Below are 17,929 nucleotides of genomic sequence, written 5' to 3' on the forward strand. Positions count from 1 at the left end.
TTCTATAGTCTCAATTTCCCACATGGTCATATGGCTTGACCGGGTGTGTTATCTTGAGCTATAGTTTCTTGCCAAGACATGTTTAGCATACCTTGGGTCTATGTGTCACACATACACAATGTCTTCATTTTGTATATAGTTAGAAATATAGTCTCAATTTGTCACATGGTCATATGGCTTGACCGGGTGTGCCATCTTGAGCTATTGATTTTTACCTTCAGTTCTTGGTTATCAATGTGTCACATTCGGATAATGCAGGAGCCTTGATGTAATAGTTTGAAATAGAATCGAAAATATCTATATATATGTAGGTTGACTTGAATGCTTCTTTTTTTTTAATAGGATATCATTATAGTCATTATGGCAGAGGGTAAGAAGAAGGCATTTCTTCAGTCTCTAAGGTCAACTCTCTGCAAGGTGATTAGTGAATTACCGGAGAAGCAGGTGCAAAGTATTGTGCAAAATGAGACACTCATAGACAAAATGCTTGAAAAAGCAATCGTAAGTGCGGTCTCCAAGGAAACCTTTGTTATAAGCAAAGACAAAGCTCGCCAGTCTGCTTATAGTATCATTGGTAACATGGAAAAGTGCACTCATGATTTATATGAAGCTCTTCCCGAAGGTGTTCAGTTGATAAAGCTCAAGGCTTGGGATTTGGCTTGGCGTGCAGAAAGAGAGAAGAGTAAGCTTGCCAAAGACATAGATACACAATTTGTGTTATCTAAAAAGCTACGAAAGGAGCAAGTCGACCATGCCCAAGAGAAGACAGTGCCAGAGATAGAATGCCATGGACATCCAATTGTAAACTCTCTGTAGAGGTCTGCGAGAAACTCAGAGTGTACTTTGACACTTGGCATACCACATGATACTATCACTTACTTACAGAACTTGGGTGTCGGCTCCTTTGGTACATGCTTCCAAGTAAGAATTGATGGTATTTCGTATCTTCCAAGCGAAAATACGTATGCAGTGAAGCAGTATTGAGGAATGCCTGGACAGAAATTGAAGTCTTTCAAGGATGAGGTCAGCTTTGATCTTCGACACAGGGGGATTGTGCGTAGTATTGCACATACATGCAATGAGCCTTTGATAGCCATTTTTCCTTACTTCAATGGAGGAAGCATTGGAAAAATGATGCACAGTTTACCTTTTGAGAAAGGTACCTTTAGCCGAATTGTGAAGAAGGAAGAGAAAGCTGGCACAGGTTCAAGTAAAGGTAAGATGACGAAACTGAATCAAGGAGAATTAACTCGAGTCATGGCCTTTACGAACAATCTACCAAATATCATAGCTGCCTTGACACACACAATGGCCTATACCCATCAATTGGGCGTTGTTCATTGTGACCTGCATCCTTTCAATGTTATGCTAGATTTTACTAGGGATTCAGATCCTTGAGTTGGCATCATTGATTGGGGATCAGCAATCAGGCCTGCATCAGAGAGACGACAATCACTCAATTGTTGTCAAAGCAAAGCCCATAAGCATAAACCTTGGATTGCTCCAGAGCTATTGAAGGACACACATAATGACCATGTGTATACCAGAGAGGTTGATGTCTATGCATTAGCATGGCTTATTGATCAAATGGTCAAGTTTTGTAGAGAGTTGTCCATGGAATACAATACCGATTAGCTAGCATCTCGTTCAGCAAGTGACGCATATCATATTCAAGATATTGTAAAAGTTGGGTATCTTCTACAAGAAAAGAATAGAAAATCATTTGAAGAATTGTATGCAGACTTAACCCACATGCACTTGGATGGGAATAAATGTCTGCGGCCATTGGTAGAGATGATGCGAGCCTTTTATTGAGTTAAACTCTTTTGCCTTGTAGCAAGATGTTAGCCATCAAAAGTGTAACTTTCTTTTGGTTGGTCATAAAAAATGTACTTCTTTTGTCGGTAATTACACTAATCTTTGTTGATTCTTTTTCGAGGCAAGCTTGAAATCTAGCTAAGATTCTATAGAAAGTTGGAAAACACCCTCTATTGGAGCTTGTAAACCCTTTGTTTTATATGCTTAAAGTGTTTTATATGCTCGAGTATCAAAGAGTTTTATATGCTTCAATCCTTTTTTTTTGGTTATACTCAAAATTTTGATTGGTAGTGTTGTATCAACTCAATAACGAATCTACATTAAGTCTTAAGCCGTAAGTTGTCTTTCAACGACTTAAAGATTCCTTTCTTTTCAAGTTTTTTTGAAGTAGCAAAGATGGACATTGTGAGTGCAGATGTAGTTACAAATTATGTAGTTGTTTGCAAGTATTCTTGTTTATGAATGGGACTTGTCTTTACAGATAAGCAAACTCGGGTATGGCCATCAAAGAGATTGTGATTAACCTCAATGAAGGGACAGGACAAACAAACACACTTGGTTTTGTTATGGGGAGAGAGGGAGCTACATATAGGGAGATTAGAGAAGAGATTGACTGGTGGTTTAGCTTCAAATGACTATAGATTTCTGGGAGGCTCACGTATGTTACCAATAAGTGAAAAACAAGAGGAGATATGGAAGGTGACCAGTGATGAGGTGACAATAGAGTACAAAATTGGTGTTGCATCCCCTGCAAAGCGTCCTAGGGTAGATTCTAGTGGTGCATCGAATGAGGTGGATGGGAGATCCTCAATGTATCAGGCAGCAACAAGTGAGACATGTCCCTTTAGTTCCTCGCTCAATGCTTCTGTGGAAGAGAGAGAAGGAGAAGTTCGTATGAAGAGCATTCTTGCTACACGCTCCCAAGTCAAGAAGTGGGAACGAGATGTGAAGACTGCCAAAGAGAAGTTGCGATTCAAAGGGCACTCTGATAGGTTTACTCTAATGTCAAAGGATAAAGATGGGAGGGCTTTGTTTCAAATCTGGTGCAAAGAATGCGAGATCGCATATGGACACGGAGGTCCAGATACCATATACAATTTTATGAATTCACACTTAAAGACCATAAGTCATATGCGATCCATGGGTCTCCATGAAGCAAAAAGGTCGGACTCCCATACTGCAAGCCTAGATGATCAGATTATTACTAGAAACAAAGAGAAGGTGGTTGAGGCAATGGAAGAGGTCAATGCATTTGCAGAAGAGAGGAAATCAGAATTTCAATTGGTGCTTGAGACAATTGATGACTATAAGTCTACCTCTAAAGTCTTTATAAAGTGCAATGTTGATGGAAAATGGATCCCCCTATTTCCAAAGACAGGGTCTATCAAACAATGCATGATAGAGCACACAAAGTCAAAGGTGCATATTCAGGCTAGTGCTCCAAGTTTGCACGAAGGGACAAAGAAGGTTGGTCGTCCAAGTAAGTTCCCGGTACCTGATGACCATCAGAAGGAGTTGACTGGATTTTTCAAACCAATCTCAGGTAAATTGCATTATTGACATTTTTATTAGTATCGTAGATCTTTTGTTGACAAGCTTGATGAATGTGTGTTTTCCTTGCTAGTATGTTCCGGGAAGTCATCGTGTGCACCAGAAAGAAATGAAGGTGAAGGTATGCCATTCTAAGTACCTCTCTGTCTTTTTCTTGTACCACTTTTGAAGCAGTTTCTGATAAAAAAGACTTTTGTTGTTCTTTGTTTTCCTTTTTTTCCAAATAGAAGAAAAGATATATTCAACACTATGTTGGGGATTTTGGCAAAAATCATTCACATTTGGAGGAAACACAATTGACTTAAAACCATTTTTAGATGATAGTAGAGGGGGGGGGGCAAATTGGTTTTGTGAACCAAACACCATAGCAACGTTTTATAAGGATCAATGCGTCATTGACATATCTGGAACTTTTCGTCACAAAAATTGCTGCAGAGTAAGCATACTGGGAATGCCATTTGATGGGCTAATGTGTTTAAACTGTGCCTCCATTCCCAAGGAATGAGATTTTCGGATGAGAGTCTATCGCCAATCCCAAGAAACACATAGTCAAGGGCTTAGAGATACAGGTTTCGGCATAAGACTCGATTACATGACTAACTCAGAGATTCTTGGCATAGCACGATCTAGGTGTATCCTAGTTCGAAGACTTAAGAAGAAACTTTGGTTCACAAAAACCAAAGTTGCAGCATTAAGTGTAAGAGTCAGGAACCTTCATGATACTGTCTCTGAAGCGTTGGGAAGAGGAGATGTGAAAAAGTTTTGCATGGATATAATCAATGCGCACAACCTCGGTTTGTTTGAGGGAAAGCAAGCATTGTGGAGATTTCTCATGGATATCTCGCAAAACATTGGAAGAGATCCCCGAGGCAAGAGATACTCTGACACAACAAAGAGTCTCTTTGAAGCTGTTAAATTGTGGGGAGGTACAAGAATGCACAACTTTCTCTCTTTGAACCTTGGGGGACCTAATATTTCAACCACTATGAGGGTAACAAGTCCATATGTTATAAAACAGCGGTCAGGGAGGATATATTTCAACATGTGGCTGAGGTTTATAAGCATCAAATGGGTAGAAACAACATCCCGATGGGTACCGTTCCTGTTATTATTGCCGAAGATGAGACTGTTATAAAGAGGATGGTCAGGTGGAATGCAAGGGATGATGAACTTGTTGGCTTTTGTGGAAGGAAACAAGAACACAATTGTGTACCAGATTTTGTGGTGGTCGTTGGTTCTGGTGAAGCCGGGTACAACAACGTTGCTGAGGCGTTCCACGCTAATATTATTGCTCACTATGCACGGGTTCTTATTGCAAATCCACTTATTCATTGTCTACCAAAGCTTGTCCTGCTAGTCCAGTTGACATGTAATCGATTTAATTCGAATTTCATCAAAGCGAAGTGGGATGCAATAGCATTGCTTTGGAATTGTCATCTTAAAAACATTGTAGGTCCTTTGATTGGTCATGCTTCTGATGGGGATGCTCGAAGAAGGAAACTCATGAGAGATGACTACACTTCTCAAGTGGGTATTCGATTTTCTATTCCTTGGAAGGGGTGGCCATTAACAGCGAGCATAGATTATGACGGAAGTATCTTGGGATTCCATGACTCAGACTTCATTCATAATGGGAAAAAGTTGGTTAACCCTTTAGATAATGCTTCTAGAAGACTTGTCCTTGGCAAGGATATCGCTACATTGAATCATGTTGCTCTTGTATATCAACATTTTAAGGTTGATGAGCATGGATTGCAAGAGGGTGATGTGGAGAGAAAGGATAGGCAAAACTGGAGATCAGCCCAAAGATTGGCAGGACGTAAGGTGCAAGTGCGTCTGAAGGATTTTTGCATTGGAAGTCAATTTCAGCAAGAAAGAACACTTGGAACAGAAATGTACCTTTCAATAGTAGCTTCATATATTGATATTTTTCTGTCTCCAACTCTCTCATTATTTGAGAGAGTGAAAGCTTCCGGCAAGGTTTCCTTCTTTTTCAGGTACTCAGTGTTTAGAAAAAGTGTCATTCTTTATGTTTGCCATTAAAATAAGACAATAGTTATTCATTTTGTAAGAAATATCTAACGTTGTTTTTTTAGGATGTGGCGCACTTGGATCATGAAACAAGCGATATACACTCTCAAGGAGAATTTCATTAGCAAAGAAACATTCCTTGATATTCAGCTCTCTTGCCACTTTATAGTTCTTCTAATCAAGCTATTCAGAGAAAAGTATACACATCTAGAAGTTCCTTTGTCTGCAACAGGGTGAGACACTTGTGAAAATTTCTTTAGCAAAGTTGGTGGTATGGTTAGAAATGAGAGGAGTTATGATGGAGTCGATTTGTTAAGCAGTGCTGGTGTGCTAAACAGGATCGCCAAGATTCAATCAAGCTCCATGCTTGTTTTTCCAGCAGCACACTCTAAGCAAGAAAGCATATGGGCTGTAATGAATCATGTACCTGGCGTTCCATTTGCCAATCTTGGTGACTACATGCCCATATCTTGTGATGGGGACATAGTACGAGCTTTAAGAGAGGGCTTTTGTGAAGCGAAGGATGTGTGCAAAATACTAGGGATTCACGATATCTCTTGGTGCCATAACACATGGCAAGAGAGAGATCTTGAAGATATAATGGTTGCCAATGCAGATGACCAAATTTTGGATTATGGATTTTTTGATGACCTTCCTCTTGAGATAGACGAAGGTGCAAATGAGTTGAGCACATGTGCCAAAGATGACGTGATAGTCGCAGAATGTGAGTTACGCCATGTGTTTGATGAGATAGTTGATGAAGAGGAGAAAGTTCAGAGCCAGTTCTGTTCTTTTGTAGAGATAGATGGCAAGAAAATATGTAAGAGTACTCTTGTGAGTTAGCTAAATGAAAATCCAACTCTGTCTAAGAACAGACTAACAAGGGTGAAAAGTGGGATTTATTCTTCAATGGATAAAAAGATCAGGTTTCAAACAGGAACTTCTCTTGTAGTAGGCTCAGATTGTGTTGTTTTATTTGAGGGTTTGTCTTCCAAGGATGACACAAGGTGCAAGAGTAAAGGAAAGATCTGTAGCACTAGCGAAGGTGCAGATAAAGGTACATGGTATCTTGGAAGAGTTGTGTGTATGAGAAGAAAAGTGGGAGCTGCTATGAAAGAGACCAGGGGTCCTTTTGATCTTCTTGACCGACCTACAAATGTAGAGATACATCTTGCATGGTATCAAAAAGCTAAGGGTGCAAGGAGCTATACATATGATCTTGTGGACAATCAATGTGTATCCTTGGAGTCTATAATTTCACTTGCAAACTTGACGTATGATTTGGAGACTAAGAAATACCAGCTTGATGCTAAGGACTACAAGGTCTTCAATGAGTATGTGAAAGGTAAATTGACTTCATTTTTAAATTAGGTTCAAGCATGTGCAAGAGAAAAGTTCATAGAATTGGTTTATACAATAAAGAACTATATTTATTTGCTAATTCTAAGTGTAACTATTTTGAATCTTATAGGTTGATACTTATGCTGGATGCAAGTGGCAAAGATGAGGGATGACTACGCTTTGAAAATATTGACTTAGATTTGTGCTCAGTACTTAGATAGGAGTATCTGCATAAAAAGACGATGTACCATATGAAAGATGTTTGTCCAACATGGCATGTAGACTAGTGAAATGTTGATTAAGGGGCGCACATTTTGTTTAGGAAACTCTCTTCAAACATTTCATTTTGATGTTTTGATTTATGTATTTTATGTACACGGCCACCATATGACATGGACATGCCATTTTGTTGATTGTGTAGTATGAGAAGCATGACATACTAGCACTTGGAATGTACTTTAGTTTTGAGGGTTCTTAAGTAGATTTGGTAAGCTACTTTTATGTTTTTATTTTGTGTTTGTTTTGTACATGATCGCGTATCGATGTGGACATGGCTTTTTGGTAATCGTGTGATTAGACTGTGATTGGAGGTTCCTTTGTACTATGATATGCAGGTCATATAACCACTTTGAAGTTAGATTACTTTGACTCTATTGAAAATGTGTTTGATTTTAATATGTAAGATAATCCTTAAATCCCACGTGGGAGCCCAAGATGAGGTGGACAGTTTTTTTGGAAAAAATAAATTATGTGATGAAAATCCCATGTGGGAGCCCAAGAAAAGGGTATACTGGTTTTTTTTGAGAAAGAGGTCTCCGTACAAAGGAGACTCTGGCGACATTTTTAAGATTTCTATTTTATGTACAAACTCAAAATTAAATACAGATGGTTCTTTTTTAAAAGTTGCATTTGCTTAAGCATAGACGTGCATTCATATCACATATAATTGTTTTGGTTCAAAAAGATTAATCTTTCAATGGGTTATTTTGTAATGTGTTTTGATTTGATGAGTGAAGTTTTTCATAGTATGCATTATTTGTTATTTAGAGAACAATCCATTTTATATGTGTCTCTTAAATCCCATGTGGGAAGCCTACTAAGTGGTGGGTAGTATCATATGTTTTGAAATTGAGATTTGAATCAGTTTACAAGGTAAATGCTATTTGTTTTTTGACAAATTATATTGAAACGATTGGTTTATTTTAATTTAGTTTTCATTATATTTGTTGCTTTTCATGGTTTGTTCTTTTAACATCTATTGCAAATGAAAACACACTACAATGTACACTTTTGTTCATTTGCAGTTCAATATGTATTTTTTGCAAAATCATTTGCTTCTAAAATTGTTATGTTATTAGTATACATAAAATAGTGGGTCATTACATTCCGTATAAAATCCGTATGAGGGGGGATGGCTCATTACGAGAACGTCCGTATCTTGTCCCTATGTAGGGGGATAAGTTAGCAAGTAAGATACTGTAGATAGGGGGGTTTTTCTAATTTTGATGCACGCAGGTGACATCCCCCCATTACTAATAGTGAATCCCCCGGGTGAGGGGCGACAACCTGTGCAAGGTTTGGGGAAACGCCCTGAGCAGGGTCAAGGGGCGGCAGTCCCTGTGGGGTTTGGGGTAGCGTCCCAAGCAGGGTCAAGGGGCAGCAGTCCCTGTGGGGTTCAAGAAAACACCCCAAGCAGGTTCGAGGGGCGACAACCCCTGTGGGGTTCGGTGTAGCGTCCCAAGCGGGGTCAAGGCACGACAGCCCTTGTGGGGTTCAGGGCAACACCCCGAGCAGGGTCGAGGGGCGGCAGTCCGTAGGGCTTGGAATAGCATCCCAAGCAGGGTCAAGGGGCGGTAGGGTCGAGGGGCAGTGCCCCGCATCTTTTGTAAGAAAACAAGAAGTTTTTAATGTAGAAAATCAATGAGTTTTTATCTCTTTTTAACATGATTAGGACACAAAAAATTTTACTTGTACGATATGCCAAATTTGTTATTTTTAAAAAACCTCGCTTGGTCAAAACAAAAGCAAATCGCTCAAAAGATAGATGAGTTTTTAGTTTTAAAGTACACATGGCATTTTAGATAATCCTACCACAGAAACACACATTGAATCAAGCAAAACATAGAAAAAACAGGGGAGATTCTTTCTCGCACGCATAGAGGGATTTCTTGCTCATGCACACAAGGAAACCATAGCACATGAAAAATAGGTTGTTCACATCATGATAGGGGCACATTGCATTCAAAAGAAGAGGGACTTTTGGCTTTCGTGCATAAAGAGACCACATCGCGTGAAAAATAGAGTGTAAACAGCACGACAAAGGCAATCACACTCAGGGCCTCAACATCACAGAAAGCGAAATGTTTTACTTTGTAAATCAAAAGCGTTTGACAAGGTGCATTTCATCTCCCTCTCCCTCTCCCTCTCTCTCTGTCTCTCTCCATCTACATCAGGTTTCTGTCTTTATGTTTTTCTCTCGAAGAAACCAAAACGGTTCTCTTTCTCTGTGCTGCCTTCTTACACACACATGTACATGGATGTTTTGCGCACACACACAACCCACAGATAAACATTATGAAAACTCCTTTCCTTCATAGTGTTCACCTTCCTTGCTCCCATACAAACCCCCATACACATCAAATCATACATATTTACATAGATACTCTCTCTCTCTCTCTCTCTCTCTCTCACACACACACACACACACACACACACACACACACACACACACACACACACACACACACACACACACACACACACACACACACACACACACACACACACACACACACACACACACATACATATACACAAAATTCAAATTTCTAATTCTTGCTCTATTTATCCTACTTTTGTAGGTGCATCCATCGGTAATATATATTTACATAGTGTATGCATGTTGTGAATATGACTGGTACTGTGGTTGCTTTGCCTATGTATGTAGGTACATATGTTTATGTATATGCATGGTAGAAATGTATACTATCTCATGGTGATATACATACAGAACATACAAATACATATGCTTGTACTTGACATAGTATGGATACATGACATACATACATATACATAAAAAACAAGATTGTACATAAGCATGTAAATTTCAATAGTTGACTTACTTGTGTCTTCCAATAAAGTTTCTTTCTTTCGCATTTTTTGCTACTTTTTGTCCAACACCTCTGTAAATGTGATTCCTTGTCTAATTTCTCAACAAGGTACCGGAGCTTACTGAGGTTTCTAATGAAGATGATAGTTGAAACTAAGAGAGGCTCATAGATAATACATGAAATGAAAATTTACCTACTATTGGGATGAAATAAGATAGGTTCTCAGTATAAATAAGGCTATAGATTAAGGTTGGACAAGTGGTGGACCTTGCTCTAATGCTATAACATCTCCCTCAAGTAGAAAATGTTGAATTGAAGTAGGAAATTTTAATTTAAGCGATAAATTTTGAATTTTGAATCTAGACAAGAAAATTTAAATCCAAGTGGGAAACTTTTAATCTGGGTTGGACAAGTGGTGGATCTAGAAACCAAAAAAGCCATGCTGCTAGATATAATAGCCGATGATAGGTGGTACATGTGGTGGACCTTGCATTGATTCTCCATGCTTAGCTTATACTATGGTCCTTGTGGCTCTCTATGCTCCAATGGAGCTTAGATTGGACAAGTGGTGGACCTTGCATCAATTCCCCATGCCTAGCTTAAATTGTAGACCTTGTGGTTTTCTATACTTTAATGAATCTTAGCTTGGACAAGTGGTGGACCTTGTAGCTATCTATGTGTTAATAATAGATTTTGGCATGGAGAAGTTTCACAAATTGTCACTCTTTTTGCTTCAATGATAGAGTTTGGCTTGGAAAAGTGTTGGGCCTTGTCCCTCTCTACACTTCAATGGACTCTCTATACTTCAATGGAGCCTAGCTTGGAAAAGTGGTGAACTTTGCATCAGTTCTACATGCCCAGCTTAGACTTTGGACCTTATGGATCTCTATGCCTCAATGGGGCTTAACCTAGAAAATTCATGGAGCATATGGACTTCTATGCTTCAATGGAGCTTATCTTCAATAAGTGGTAAACTTAGAGGCTTCTATGATTTAATAGAGCTTAGCCGTGACAAGAGATGGTGGACCTTGTAGATCTTTGTGCTTGAATGAAGCTTAGGCTTGGGAAAGTGTTGGATCTAATGGCTTTCTATGCATCAATGGAGCTTATCTTGGACAAGTGGTAGACCTTATGGGTTTCTATGCTTCAGTAGAGCTTAGCTTGGATAATTGTTGTACCTTATGGTCCACTATGCTTCAATGGAGCTTGCTTGGATAAGTGGTGGACCTTATGTCTCTCTATGCTTGAATGAAGCTTAAGCTTAGACAAGTGGTAAGCCTTGCATCAATTTTCCACACATAGCAATAGACGATGGACCTTGTGGCTCTCTATGCTTTGATGGAGCTTAGCTTGGATGAGTGGTGAAACTTTTGTCTCTCTATGATTAAATGGAGATTAGCTTGTATAAGTGGTGACCTTGAAGTGACCATGCTGATGTAGTCTTAGGACAGGAGTGGCTACATGGTTTAGGAAACACATTGCACACTAGTTATGAACACAACTCCTTATCCTTTATGGCCAATGGTAAACATGTGCTTTTGCTTGGTGAGAAAAATATACCATCTGCACCTCTTATATGTACAGCCGAGCTTTCTATTTTGCAGAAAGCAAATTCAATAGATGAAGTCTTTTTGTGTTACTGCTTGTCTCCAAGTCTTGTGAATTCTCAAGAGCAAAGTGCGGTGAATTCTAGTAATACTATGCAAAGTACAATGAATTCTACTGATAAACAACGTGTTAACAAATATAACCAGCAAAGTGCTCTTAATTTTAATTCTATAGAGCAACGTGCGACTGTTGTAAAACAAACATTATAGGAACTACAAGATTCTCCATCCCAGCATAACTCTAGTTTACTTTCTCCTTTTGCACGGCAAAATCTGACTCACTTACTCACGGAGTATAGTGATGTGTTCTCAAGTTATTTACCACCGGTTTACCCCCTACACGTGATGTGCAACATGGCATAGATGTCTTGCCAGGCACTAAACCAGTGAGTAAACCACCTTATCGTATGAGTGCTAAATAAGCCAAGGAGGTTGAGAGTCAGTTGGATGACTACCTCGCTCGTGGTTTCATTAGACCTAGCACTTTGCCTTGGGCATCACCAATTCTATTGGTAAAAAGGAAAGATGGTACTATGCGCATGTGCGTAGATTATCGCGGATTAAATGCAATAACCATCAAGAACAAGTATCCTCTGCCTCGAGTGGATGATTTGTTTGATCCACTCCATGGGGCAAGATACTATACAAAGATAGATCTTCGTTCACGATACCACTAGGTACATATCCTTCTGCAAGATATCTCCAAAACTACCTTTAGAACACGGTTCGGGCATTTTGAATGTTTGGTTATGCCTTTTGGTCTAACCAATGCTCTAGCTACATTTATGACACTCATGGATAGTGTTTTACGTCCCTATCTTGGAAAATTTGTTGTGGTTTTCCTTGATGACATTATAATTTATAGTAAGACTGAAGATGAACACATAGAACACTTATGATTAGTGTTTGAACAGCTACGAGCTCACGAGCTGTATGCTAAGCAAAGTAGGTGCAATTTCTTTAAAATAGAGATACATTACCTCGGTCATGTGATCTCTTATTCTGGCATCAAGATGGACACTGACAAGGTCGCTACCATTCTTCGATGGCCACATCCCAACACAGTTGAGGAGCTTCAAATATTTTTAGGCATGGTTGGGTTTATCGACAGTAGATCCCTGACTATGCCAAAATCACTGTTCCTATGACATATCAACTTAAAGCAAAAGGTAAGACCTTCTCTTGGGAAGAAGCCCAAAAACGTAGTTTTGAACAGCTCAAGGTAGCTATAGCCATTGTTCCCATCCTAGCAATCGTTGACCCGCTTAAGCCATTTGTGGTAGAGACTAATGCTAGTGATGAAGCAATTGGTGCGGTACTTCTCCAAGAGGGAAGACTTATAGCCTTTGAAAATAAAGATAGAGCTCAAAAGAATTATTATGTCTATGAGAGAGAGATCTATGCCATAATTCATGCTTTATGAAAGTGGCGACACTATTTATATGGTGCCGAGTTTGAAGTATTTTTTGACCATGAGCGTATCAAATGGTTTACTACTCAAACAGACTTGAAGGTCCATAAAGCTAGATGGGCAAAAATCCTTGAAGATTATGATTATAAGCTACAATATCGCAAAGGGTGATATAATGTAGTAGCGGATGCACTAAGTCGGATGCCTCATATTAATTCACTTGCTTTCACGGAACTAAAGAGTGGATTTTGGAGTCATTGCGTGGCAAGTGTGCACAAGATCAATCATATGCTAAATTGTGGAGTGCAGTTTTAAAAAGGGATCCCTCACACTCACAGGTCTTTGAACAGTCAGATCAACATGTCTCTACACGCATAGATAAAAACTCCAACACACAGAGCTCCATCCCTACTCAGGAAGAGCTTAAGCGATGGAATAATTTTTCCATTGATGATGGCTACTTACTCCACAAAGGTAGAGAATGTGTGCCAAAGGACTCAGACACTAGGCTCCAAATCTTATTTGAGTGTCACAATAGTCCAAGTGCTGGTCATCCAGGTATTCATAAGACGTATGTCTTAGTTCGATGGCAATTTTATTGGCCAGCAGGTTTACATCATGATATTCAAGATTACATACTAAATTGCCAACAATGCCAAGTTAATAAGGCAGAGCGCCTCAAGGAAGGTGGCCTTTTACATCCTTTAGAGATTCCACAAGGTAAGTGGGACAGTATCTTTATGGATTTTGTAGTAGGACTACTTACTACAAATCGTGGCCATGATGCCATTTGGGTAATTGTAGACTGTCTCACAAAGATGGGTCAATTCATTCCCACTAAGACTACAGTTAAGACACCAGAATTAGCACGGTTATTTATAGATCATATATATAAACTCTACGGTCTTCCAACTAGTATCATTAGTGACAGAGATCAAAAGTTTGATAATCACTTTTGGAGAGCTATGGTCCAAAAGTTGGAAACTAAAATTAATCTAAGTATGGCTGATCATCCAGAAAAGGATGGTCAAACAGAAAGAGTTAATCAAGTGCTAGAGGATATGCTACGAGTGTACGTTAGCAAGAAGAAAACCAATATGGAAGACTACTTACCTATATTTTCTTATAATAGTTCAAAGCATGTGACTATAGGGTTTAGTCCATTTATACTTTTGTATAGATTTCAACCAAGATCACCCGTTACGGTGGGGTTGGCTAAGGAGAAGATACAACAAGCGAAGGATTTTCTCCAAGACCATTTTGACATGCTTTGAGTTGCTCAATAGAATGTTAAGCAAGCTCAAGGTCGATATAAGAAGTACGCAGATGAGCATTGACATCTTGCTACTTTTGAAGAAGGAGACAAGGTTTTCCTCAAAGTTCTGAAGAATTCAAAAGTTTTGAAGACGCGAAAAGTTGATAAACTTTCACCACGCTATTGTGGACCATTTACCATTTTCAAACATATAGGTCAAGTGGCCTATAAGTTAGCTCTTCCAGAGCACTCACGAGTTCATCCTGTTTTTCATGTTAGCCGTTTACAAAAATAGCTAGGACAGAATGATAATTTCATTGACACAGGTGTGTTGGTTGACCTTATTGCACCACCAATCATTCCTCATGAGCTCAAAAAGATTTTGGATTCTCATGAGCTTCGCACCAGACATCATGTCAAACGACAGGTGTTAACACATATTTAGGAAAATAGGGAAAAATGCTCAAATTTGGGACAATTCTTTGTGTCACATGGACTTGAAGTGAGGTTGGAGTGTGCTAAGTTGTTGCACAAAATAAATTTGTGGTACAGTTTTTAGTGGATGCTAATGCATATGCAAGGTCTAATATTGTGTGTTGTCAACAACCATATTATACACTACGGTGTGTTTGCACAACATAGTTTACAAATTTATACATACACACACACACACACATCCAAAATCAAGTTTTCATCAGAATGACTAAAATGTAAGCTGTAAGAGAGACAGGTGACTAAATTATGTTCGCTCGCCACTCTTTGAAATGGGTGTCAAGTATTGTATCTTGACTTGTTGGTGGTTTGTTGACTCATTGTTTTGATCAATATATTTGTTGTTGTCACTCCTAGACAAATTGGATAATTTGCATCACAAGTTTGCACAAGTACAACCTCACCCTTTGCCACATCAAGACTTGGGTTGAGATCCTCAAATTTTTTGTTGTGCATGTGTATTGGACCACAATTGTGGCCCTCATTTACCCGCATCTAGACTACCTCTTCCAATGGAACGTCAAGAGCATGATCTTGTTTGCACATATTCCCTAGAAACAATTCATCAAAGATAGTGTCTTTGCTTGCACCAAGGGCTTGCATAAGATTCTCCCAGTTATATACAAGGACAGGGTTGACCCACCTAGCATACTCACTTTTGTCTACTTTCCTTGGCCATTTCTCTTCCATAACTCTATACCACTTTCCAATCAACATTTCCGGGGTATACTTTGTACTACCTCAAAGGTATGCCATCACTCCTATAGAGCCTAAATTTCAATGGCTTTGGCCGAATGAGGCTTTGGTCGAATGATCTACTAAGATATGAAATGTCAAGCTATCTAATGCAAAATCTATTTTAGAATATTTGACATGGAGATCAAATTTCTAGGTAGATGTAGGGATGGAGCTCAAGCTACTAGGAGGAAAAGCATGGGGCTTGGGCTTCAAGGAAGATTGAGACATGGAGATCGACTGAGGTTCTAGTAGATATAGACATGGAGCTCAAACCTAAGTTTGAGTTGCTAGGTAGATAAAGGAATGGATCTCGAACGTAAAATACAATTTAGACTATCTAGAACATCTAGTTGGGTAGGTTCATTTTATAGATGTGTGAATATGATATTGCCTAAAACAATAAGGACATTGTTTGGACCCACCCTCTCAACAGCCCTCAGATGATCTCTGTGTTCATGCACATTGTAGCAAGAAATGCGAAGAAAGCTCTAACTCGTAACCCCAATGGCTTGCAGCCTATACAATAACTAGAAGCTTGCAAGCTATTTGTTGCATACTACCAAGAAAATTTGATTATCTAGTGTCACTTTGACAATATGAAAAAACTCAAGCAATGAAGACACATGGCGAGTCTCACCTTTTTTGTGTAGTGCACCTAAGCTCAAGCTCCTAGGTAGATATTGAGATGAGCTCAAACTTAAGTTTGAAATACTAGAGATAAAGGCATGGAGCTCTGGCTAATCTTCTAGCTACAAAAGAAGGAGAAGAAAAAGAAGATTGTTTTAGTGTCATAGGAAACTATCCCAAGAAACCTATCCAACGACGAGAGAGAGAGAGAGAGAGAGAGAGAGAGAGAGAGAGAGAGAGAGAGAGAGAGAGAGAGAGAGAGAGAGAGAGAGAGAGAGAGAGAGAGAGAGAGAGAGAGAGAAGCATAGAGCCGATGAGGACTCTCAACTGGGTAAGAAAGGCCATCAAATAGGATCGATGTGATATCATGACTATCCTGCTGCTCCAACTCCTCCACGATGCCCACAAGCTCAGCAATTAAGTACCAGAGTACACGTGATTACAATAGAACACTCCTCTAGATTCGACTACCCTCCCTCTGCACGCATAGGCAAAGATGCAATATCAACTCCCCTTAATGCTATGCTAATGATCGTGACGTGGATGACGGCAGCAGTGGTGGAGCAGCTCCTACTCGGTACGTGCCATTTCTTGCATCCATATGAGGTTGGTCCTCTACTTCCATAAGGATCTTGGCCTTCACCTCCAAACCGGTTTTTTCATTGGCGCAATCCTGTCATAAACAGGCTTCTAGTGTAAGAAAATATCCTTTGCAACTTCATGCTTTGGATACACCTTCTCTAGTACAGCTTCGACAAGGGCCAGTGGTTGAAACCCTTGTTGGGGCATTGTGCAAGCGAGAGCGAGGGTATGCACGTCGTACCTGCATCAGTGGTCCAGATGACCTGCCACAGGCTTTGCCGAATGCAGCTGAAAGGGGTGAGTATATCATGATTTTCGCTAAGCAAAGCAAACAAACCAAGAACTGATCTTCTAGCTTGAACGTCTGTGAGGGATTCTTATTAGGCACACAGAGAGAAGGATGAGATGCCTGCGCATGGGGAGATGCGAGCCATGGATCAACAAACAACATGTCCATTTCCCTGCTGTCTTCTTTGACGTAAGACGTTATGTTTGAATTTTGAATTAAAGTGCACTTTTGCCCGCATGTTCTTTTCACATAATCAATAGCTTTTATTAGTGCACTTTTGCCAGCCTATCAATATGACCTGTTATTTTGCATTTAATTTAATTTTGCAGTGCTAGAAATAAACTTATTTGGAAAGATTGGGAAACCTACATAAGAAAAATTTAAGAGGGAATTTGGCTAAAATATATATATTTTTTAAAGCTTGGGAAACCTACATAAGAGAAATTTAAGAGGGAGTTTGACCATATTTAAAGGATTTTGAACTAGATTTCTCTAAAATTTTCAAGTTTTGTAGGCTTCCTTCGACATTAAAATACTCTTCTTCTTCTTGAAATTCTTCCACCTTCAAATTTGAAATTTATTTAAACTTTGTAGATGGGATTACACTAACCACAAGTTTTTTTCAAGCATTGATTAATTGTTTAGGTCCGTATAGAAGTCTCACGATTGGCCTCAGCCTTGGAACATGGTAGTTGGACCTTTACCTCAAGTTTGAGGTGAAGTCAAGTTGCACCTGAACCTCAACCTTGAGTTGAAGCTAAAGCATGCATTACTTGGGACTTGGACCACAACCTCAACCTTCAGCTTGAGTTGGAGGATTAAAAACTAGACTTTAAGGTTGTCATGGATAAAGATGTCTACCAAAATATCTCCTACAAGACTACAAGTATAGTTTATATTCTTGCAAGTCTACTCATTCACAAGACTAGTCACATGGTGGGAAGTAGAACTTAAAACAAGACTAGTCACATGACATCTATGAGGATACCAAGGGCATAAAATAACACTTTTAGGCTCGAACTTAAGTTCGAGCCTTTACTTTATATGCTATTGTAGCACTAGCTCATATAGGGTGCA

The 17,929-nt window shown here is 39.3% G+C and overlaps 2 protein-coding genes across 2 annotated transcripts; both read left to right on the top strand.

The window, feature by feature from the left end:
• Positions 1-360: 360 nt before the first annotated feature.
• On the top strand, positions 361-816 carry LOC147420050 (uncharacterized). Its single transcript, XM_086503966.1, has one exon. It carries the CDS (start codon positions 361-363, stop codon positions 814-816), a length of 456 nt encoding a protein of 151 aa, XP_086360092.1.
• A 15,708-nt stretch (positions 817-16,524) lies between these two features.
• Positions 16,525-16,910, top strand: LOC147420051 (uncharacterized). The gene is made up of 2 exons (XM_086504948.1): positions 16,525-16,587; positions 16,668-16,910. The coding sequence occupies exons 1-2, from the start codon at positions 16,525-16,527 to the stop codon at positions 16,908-16,910; spliced, it is 306 nt and encodes a 101-aa protein (XP_086361074.1).
• The last annotated feature ends 1,019 nt before the right edge of the window (positions 16,911-17,929 follow it).

The sequence above is a fragment of the Adiantum capillus-veneris genome, chromosome 28, assembly GCF_014529385.1.
Source record: "Adiantum capillus-veneris isolate H3 chromosome 28, ASM1452938v2, whole genome shotgun sequence".
Lineage (NCBI taxonomy): Eukaryota > Viridiplantae > Streptophyta > Polypodiopsida > Polypodiales > Pteridaceae > Adiantum > Adiantum capillus-veneris.